Consider the following 7,918-nt stretch of genomic DNA (forward strand, 5'->3'; position numbering starts at 1 on the left):
AAAGGCCCAGCAAATCCAAGGTACAGTGGGAATGACAGCACCATCTGTGCCAAGAGCTGCGCTGAGGCTGTAAGTCACATCCTTATTGCTATATCCCACTAGCTTTCTTTCCTTTCTATTTCACTTTATTCTGGGTGGTGGAGAGGACTGCGAATGCTAACAGAAACCTCAAACTCAGAGAGCAGCTCAGAAAGCCTCCTTCAGGAAGCACTCTGCTAGTAGGGATGGGTGACTCAGTCCTCAACAATGCCACTGTCTTTGATGAGTTTGCAGCACGTGTTTATTTTTTCTGAAGGGAAACAGTATCTGCCCCACCTACAGCCTGTGGCTGTCAACTAACAGACACCAAAGGCAACACTGAAAAACGAAACCAGAAATGGCAAAACTAAAAGTGCCTGACAATAAGATAAGAGTTCTTAGAAAAATCAATTTTAGGGAATTAACAGCAATCTGATAAAGGTTTAAGATCTATTTGTATTTAAAGTCCTTCAACCAGTAGCTAAATTTCAACCTCAATTAAAACCATCCGGTCAAGCTCATTATTGCAGAAGGCATGAAATGCGAATCCATCCAGTGAAAAGTAAAGAGCTCAACTGTCACCCAACTTCCTGCTTGCGGAGACATGAGAGAGTAACTTCGGGAAGAGCCTCCCAACCCACCCAAGAAGAATCAGTTTAGTTGTACTGTCTACCTTAATAACAACTGAAAAAAAAAAGTCTTTTCTGGCAGTCAGTCAGTAATTATATTTTTATACACTCATTTTAAGTTACTGAATGACTTCCCAGGGTTACTGTTTGTGTTCTGACGTTGTTTCTCCCCTCAACAGTGTTCTGTTTGAAACTTTGGATTTGAAGTATCAGGCAAAACAGCTTTCAAACATTCTTACAGGAAACACTGAGCACCCTGTCACAAAACCTCACCGCAAGTGAGATAAAAAGCAAACAGTTAAAGCACGTTACAACGTTCCTCCATTTTTAGAGAGCGACGTAACCAATGTTCTCCCTGTTTTGAGATACCGGAGCTGTTTGGTGCAAACCTCAGCATTTTGTTGGAGTTAATAGCAAACTCAAGCGCCGTCTTCATTTGAACTTTGGCCAGATCACTCAAATGACATTTCAGAATGGCTCCAGTGGACGGCGGCGGCAGCTGCAGCCAATCCCTTCTGTTGCCGTTCCCCACTCTGACCCACCAGCTCTGCAGGCTCTCTCCACCACTCCGCAGCAGAGCACTCTGGGCCTGCTGGCAGGACAGGACAAATGCCAGGAGGGAAGAGGCCTGTATGAACTCTTCCTGCTCTGCTTGGTTCTGCGTAATGCCAGCAAAGACCTAACCTAAGCCACCTCTGCAGGCTCATCTAGAACGGGGCCCCGAGCCAAGCCCAGCCTCTGCAAACTGCCTCGGAAAACTTACCCAGTGGCGCTTTCAGCCCTCGTGTGGAGGAAGGGCCGTTCTGGAGAGGCTTCTTGTTACCTTCCATTCACATAACTTGGTTGTGCTTCATTGCACACTTGCTACTGCAGGCTTACATCATGATTTGGGTCTGCCCACCAACTCCAAATATGCTCCATGTTTGGTCTTATGTAACATTTGCTACTACTGTAAAAAGCACTTGAATTACAAAGGTCCTGGCAGATCAACAGAAAACAAGGGGTGGAGTCTAATTTCATCTAATATGGTCATAGAGGGCGTCCTGGCTGGTGCAAATTACTCCTTCTATTTGAAAAGGCATCTTGCCAAAACTGGGCAAGATGAGATTTATAAATTTAACCTGCTAAAATTTGAATTATTCACACTCTAATTTTCTGAATACCTCTAAACTGGCACTGCTACTACCAGGTATATTAGAAAATTCACACCATTCATTATACAATTTACATTTAAGCCCCAATAGACTTAGAAGTTTAAAGTTACACATTTGTATAAATATCAGCAAGTCTTCCTCCACATTTTATTTCCTCATGACCTATACTTAAATAAGTTTGTCATATCTAAGCACACTGTTTTTTCTTAAATCTAGTCACAAGAATCTGAACCCATTTTCTGTGCATATTTATAAAATGTCTAATTTCAGAAGAATATACACAGGGATGTTTCAATCACTAGAAGACTAACAAAGCTGGATACCTTTTATATTCATAATCCAAAAAGTTCTCTAAATGGCTCTTTGTAAACAGTGTCTTCCTGGTTTAGGTGTTTCCCTATCTCAGTCCTATGATATTACACTCTCCACCACTACTTCCCCTCTTGTCAATCATCAAATTTTACTGTCAAACAGACACGGAAAAAATAGCCAACTGATCTGAGTTTTATGATAATAAAGGCTGCACACTTAAAAACAGATTCAGATGCCTGATAGTTCAGAATGAACAACACTTTCAAATGTCAAGGGGGGGATTCCTCTATAGAATCCCATCACCCCATGCAGAATATTTGGCAACAAGTCACGAATTACATGTGTGGAAAAGATTTGGCCTGGAAGGGGTGAAAAAGGGTTGTGAGACAAAGGAAATGGCTTCTATTAGACCAGACACAAATTCTAAATTGACTCTGAAACAAAAGAATGGCAGCCACATTGCTTTATTTTCATAGCAAGCATTCAGATCCTAACCATGGCAGCAATATTAAGATCCAGAGGGTTTTCTGATCCAGATTTCTTATAGTCACATTCAAACAAACAAAACTATGTTGGCCCTTAAGAGACACTAGACAGACACAAGGAAAGAGCCACCAATGACCTTAGAAGGACAGGATGAACAAATCTTATAAAAGTTAATTAGCAAACATAAGAATTTTAGGTTAATTCACTGAAGGTTTTCTTAAGCTAGTAGGAAAAAATCCATTGCTGCACTACCTGATTGCAACAGGTCTCAGCACTGCTCACTGTACCCATCCACCTCCCCATGGGCAGCTGAGCCTCCCTGATGCCATCAAATGCAGAAGGGAAGTGAGGTGAGAGGACATTCACAGGCTAGGCCTCAGTTCCACAGCACTGCACCATCAGACCTGTCACTGGCCTCCCTGCCGGCCTCCAGCACTAGTGCCTGCCTTTCTAATGGTCCCTTTTGTAGCTGGTGCCAGTGCAGTGGGGAAACAATCCTTCAGAGAACCAGCCAATCCATGACAGTTCCGGGAAAGCAGTCTTTCCGTAACCTGACAAAAACCAGGGTGAATTTCATCAAACATTCTTAAATGCTACAAGCACATGTCTACATTTAATTTCATATGTAAACAAGAGAGAAACAACTTACATTTACTTTAAGACCTCCATCAAAAAAGTGATGAATGATAGTGCACACCAAGAAAATATAATTTTGTGCAATATACACAAAACAAAAACTAGGCATAAAGCTCAAATTAACCTTTTAAACACACACACCCATCTCAATGTCCAGAGTAAAATATTTAAGCAAATACATCTCTGCTCACTGCTTGGAAAGCACTTATTATTTTCTTCAAACCATTTCCCAATATCCTCTCCAAATAAAATTTCTACTGACATTGAATCCCCCAATGATGGCTCATATTAAGTGTCCAGGTCTGGGGACATGATCACATTTCTTATTTCTTATGAAAAAATAGACTATAGACCAGTGGTTCTCAACCTTGGCTGCACATTAGAATCACCTGGGAATCTTTTTAAAATCCTGATTTCTGGGCCCCATCCTCCGGAAATTCTGTTTCTTTGTTATGGGGTGGGGCCACAACCCCCATAACAAAGAAACAGAATTTCCGGAGGATGAGGCCCAGAAATCAGGATTTTAAAAAGATTCCCAGGTGATTCTAATGTGCAGCCAAGGTTAAGAACCACTGCTATAGACTAAAAAAAGACTATAGACTAAAATAACATTTTAATAGACTAACTAACATCCATGCCTTACAGACCAAAACTTATACCCATTGGCTGTGGTGTGGCTGGTGAGCACTCATCACTCTGGTTGCACAGAGTCCTGAACTGACACCAATTCTCCAGTGAATTAATGCCCTGGAAGCCAACGAGCAGACCAGCTGCAGTCAGGAGGGCCGAGGGCTGGGGTTCAGGAGCTGTGGTCTCAGCACTCTCAGCTGGGCAGCCTTGGGCAGGAGACTCCTGTCCTCAGGCTCCGTGGCCTCCCCTGAGAAGCGCTGAGACCACCTTCCTACAGGGCTGTGTGAGGACTAGAGGAAACATGTGGAATGCAGTGCCCAGAACATCCTAAATGCTCAATAAATGTCAGCTTTTACCATTAGAAACAAGGAAACTGACGGTGGACATCACTTGAAGAAAGGAAGAGTAAGACAGTGGTTCGATCAGAAAAATTAGTGAGGTCTCCAGCAAATCTTGGGATTTCCTAAATCAAATCCCTGAGAAGCCGGCAGAGGTGTCACCTGGTGCTCTGCAGGGCGACAAACACAAACACGCAGTTGGCAGTTGGGCAATGCTGTGTTCCTGTCACTGGCGGCAGCCAGTTCTCCAGTTTACAGGAGCACAACACGTCTCCACTCACCCCACTCACTGTCACAGCAGGCCGGGCGAGTTATAATTGGCCTTAATTGGCACTTACAGGAGCTTTAACATTCCTTACCTGCTGCCAAGGAGCACTTGAAAGGGGGAGAAAGTATTTTCAAACTTAGAAATACCAAGCAATTCATTCAGCTGTGGGTCTGCTATCCACAATCAGATTAGCTTCACCAAGAACTGTTGCTGTGTTATTACCCAGGATTTATAGGTCCTCACCCCGGAGAGGAGAGGTGGGCCATGAAGTCAAAAGGGGCTATTTCATGTTGGGGGCTAAGAGCACCACAGCCTTCCTCTGGCTGCCATCATCTGACCTTCAGGGCTCAGTCACACTTCATGTCCTCTTTCAACTGTTCCGATTGTTCAAAGGCAGACAAAGTTTAACCTCATGGCCTGATTTATATAGGCTTTGTGTTAACCACAGTCTGACCTCAGCCCAGTCATTACTTGATACACAAAGTGACACTGTTAAAAGGCGACAAAATCGCCTAGCTGGTTTGGCTCCATGGATAGAGCGTCGGCCTGCATACTAAAGGGTCCCAGGTTCGATTTCAGCCAAGGACACATGCCTGGGTTGCGGGCTTGAACCCCCCTAGTAGGGGGTGGGCAGGAGGCAGCCAATCAATGATTCTCTCTCATCATTGATGTTTCTATCTCTATCCCTCTCCCTTCCTCTCTGAAATTAATAAAAATATTTTTTTAAAAAGGTGACAAAATCACATTGAATGTGAGGAGGATAAAGAGATCTGAAATAAAACTGGCCCTTCAAGTAATCTCACCCAATCCTTTAGGAGACGACACATGCTGCAGAGAGGAATATCAGCATCACAGAACTAGATTTCTTCCCTGAAGGTAAATTCCACAAGAATGAATAGAAATTTTCCAGCAGTGTTGGGAAATGTGCCTGTAATTGTTTAAATGAATATTTTAAAAAATCATCACTTATTTTGAAAGTGCTCTGCCTCATCTACTAGTATATATATATAAGCCTAAGCGATCAAACGACTGAATGACGGAATGACCGAACGACCGGTCACTATGACGCGCACTGACCACCGGGGGCAGATGCTCAACGCAGGAGCTACCCCCTGGTGGTCAGTGCGCTCCCATAGTGGGAATGCCGCTTGGCTGATGGACCACCAGTGGCCCACCAGCCTGGTGGTGGCAGCCAATCACTCCCTCAGTAGTCCTGCAGGTCCAATCTCTGGAGAACCGGGCCAGGCACCGACGGACAGCACAATCCCAACAGTACCACAGGCCTCCTAGAAGTCGACCTCAGGCACCATGGCTGCTTCCCCTCTCTAAACACTCAAGGAAGAAACAATATAAAAGCAGCTGCCAGGTTGCTCCCGACAACTGGCGTGAATGTCAGCGGGACAGATCTGGATCCTGGGCCAGCAAGGGCATCCCACCGCCTGCCTGGAGGGCTTATTGCGTCCTGCACTCCCCCAAACCCACTCAGCACAGGCACCGGATGTAGAGCTCACGACTGGTGAGCGCTGCTGCTGCTGCTGCTGCTGCGTGAGCCTCTCCCGATCACAACTGACTGGGTGAAAGCCTGCGGCAGGCGCAGTGGGGCTGGGATGAGCGGGAGTGGGAGGCAGGAGCAGCAGGCGAAGTTGGACTGCTGGTTTTGGCCTAATCCCCACAGGCTACCCTGAGAGACCCCCAACCGTGCATGCATTCATGCACAAGGCCTCTAGTATCATTAATACTCAAACTTAGAAGCTACATGCCTCTCCGGTAGTAATACAGTTTTTAGAGAAATTTACTTCAAAGTCAGATTACAATTAAGCATATCTGTGTGTAGAACAATGTAAGAGGCTTCAGAAAAAGAAATGGATTTGGAAAAATAAATAAAACACCTATTCCTGGTGGTGATAATCTCAGACATGGCTAGTAGAGATATAAAGTCTTACAGCCTTTTTGGGAAACACTCTAATAGCAGCTATTAACAATGCAAATAAATATCCTTTCTGACCCAGGAAACTCCATCCCATAGAGAAAAATCACCAGCAGTTGAGGGCATCCATAGCAGGGTAGTTACTGCTGCTTTGTTCAGAGGTAAAAAATAGGAAACAAAGTCAGTGTCCACAGAGGGTGTGGCTGAGGAGGGCCTGCACAGCATACCTTAGAACAGTAAGCAATCATTAAAAAGAGGGCATTAGTGTTATCCTGGGATGTGAATGGGTTTCCAGGCAGTATTGTTGAGTAGAAAAGAAGCAGAAGTGTGCAGAATAGGATACATTATTTTTTTTTGGGGGGGGGTGGGGGGGGTAGAATTATGACCCAAAGCCCCTGCTAATAAAACATGGGATTATATGTGCCTGTATAGAGTTACAGCATGAGAAAAAAAATGTAGAAGAATGTCTACTAAGTTTCACACTAAGAACAAATTACATAAATGGTTAGAGAAAAAGAGGCTGTTAGAGTTGGAGAAGGTGGGAGGCAGATGAGCCAATGAAAAAGAGAAAAGTAGGTTTAAGTGAAAATAGGATGTTTGAGATTATTCTACTTGCATATCTATGTAAACATATATGTATATATGTATGTGTGTATATATATATTCATGTGCGAATCAAAAAATCCATAGAGAAACTAATTTAGTTATAAAAAAATGCACTGTGAAGACAGCTGAAAAAAATTTAAACATTATGAAATTCTGGTATGATAACAAACAAGTTATTCTGATTAAGACACCCATTTCATTTGTTTGGCTAAGCAAATTCATTCAATTAGCACAACTGAGCACAGAAAGAATCACACAGAAAAAGGCCTATTAGCCACACTGGCAAAACAACATCTTAACTTTCAAAAGCTCACTACAAATCCAGTATTACGAATTCTGACAACCTTTTAAAAATATCAAGCATAAGAAACACTGAAACAAATTCCATTCTCGAGTTCACTGTTGAGCGTAGGAAACTAGAAATCAAGAACTCTATCATGTGTGATTGGGGGTTTACTGTTTGTATCTTACCAGGTGTACTGGTTAATAATGCGGATTTTTTTTCCAATAGATGGAGTTACACATATGTTGATATATATGCAATTTGATATGTATGCTATTTTGTTGTATTGACAACAAGCTTCAAAACTTCATATGTCAAATTTGCTGAAGGTGTTAACATCATAGATATTTTTACGCTTAAAAATGTCGAATTTCGTGCCAAAAAAAAGAGCATTTGCGGGAAGTTTTAATTCATTACTTTATTTTGAAGAAAAAGTTATCGTATACTTCGGGAAGCTTATGGTGAACATGCTCCATTTCAAGATACGTGTGAATGCTGGTTTACACGCTTTAAAGTGATGATTTTGATGTGAAAGACAAAGAATGTCCAGGTCAACCAAAAAAGTTTGAAGACCAACAATTACAAGCATTATTGGATGAAGATGCGTGTCAAACTCAAAAACAACTTGCAG

General features: G+C 42.8%; 1 protein-coding gene across 6 annotated transcripts in view; it reads right to left on the reverse strand.

Annotated features, from left to right (window-relative positions):
* Window positions 1-7,918, reverse strand: part of ATXN7 (ataxin 7) — a 57,374-nt gene that overhangs the window by 34,749 nt on the left and 14,707 nt on the right. The window contains exon 1 of one of the 6 annotated variants that reach the window (XR_001363685.1): window positions 1,411-1,579. The exons of 4 other annotated variants lie outside the window; for them this stretch is intronic. Coding sequence is in view for 1 of the 2 variants with exons in the window: in XM_014546128.1 (XP_014401614.1) it covers window positions 1,411-1,477 (67 nt within the window). In the remaining variant the exon portion in view is untranslated. Of the gene's footprint in view, window positions 1-1,410; window positions 1,580-7,918 lie in introns of those variants that run through there. One more of the 6 variants, XM_014546128.1, reaches the window with a different exon arrangement.

The sequence above is a fragment of the Myotis brandtii genome, unplaced genomic scaffold (assembly GCF_000412655.1).
Source record: "Myotis brandtii unplaced genomic scaffold, ASM41265v1 scaffold430, whole genome shotgun sequence".
NCBI classification, from domain to species: domain Eukaryota; kingdom Metazoa; phylum Chordata; class Mammalia; order Chiroptera; family Vespertilionidae; genus Myotis; species Myotis brandtii.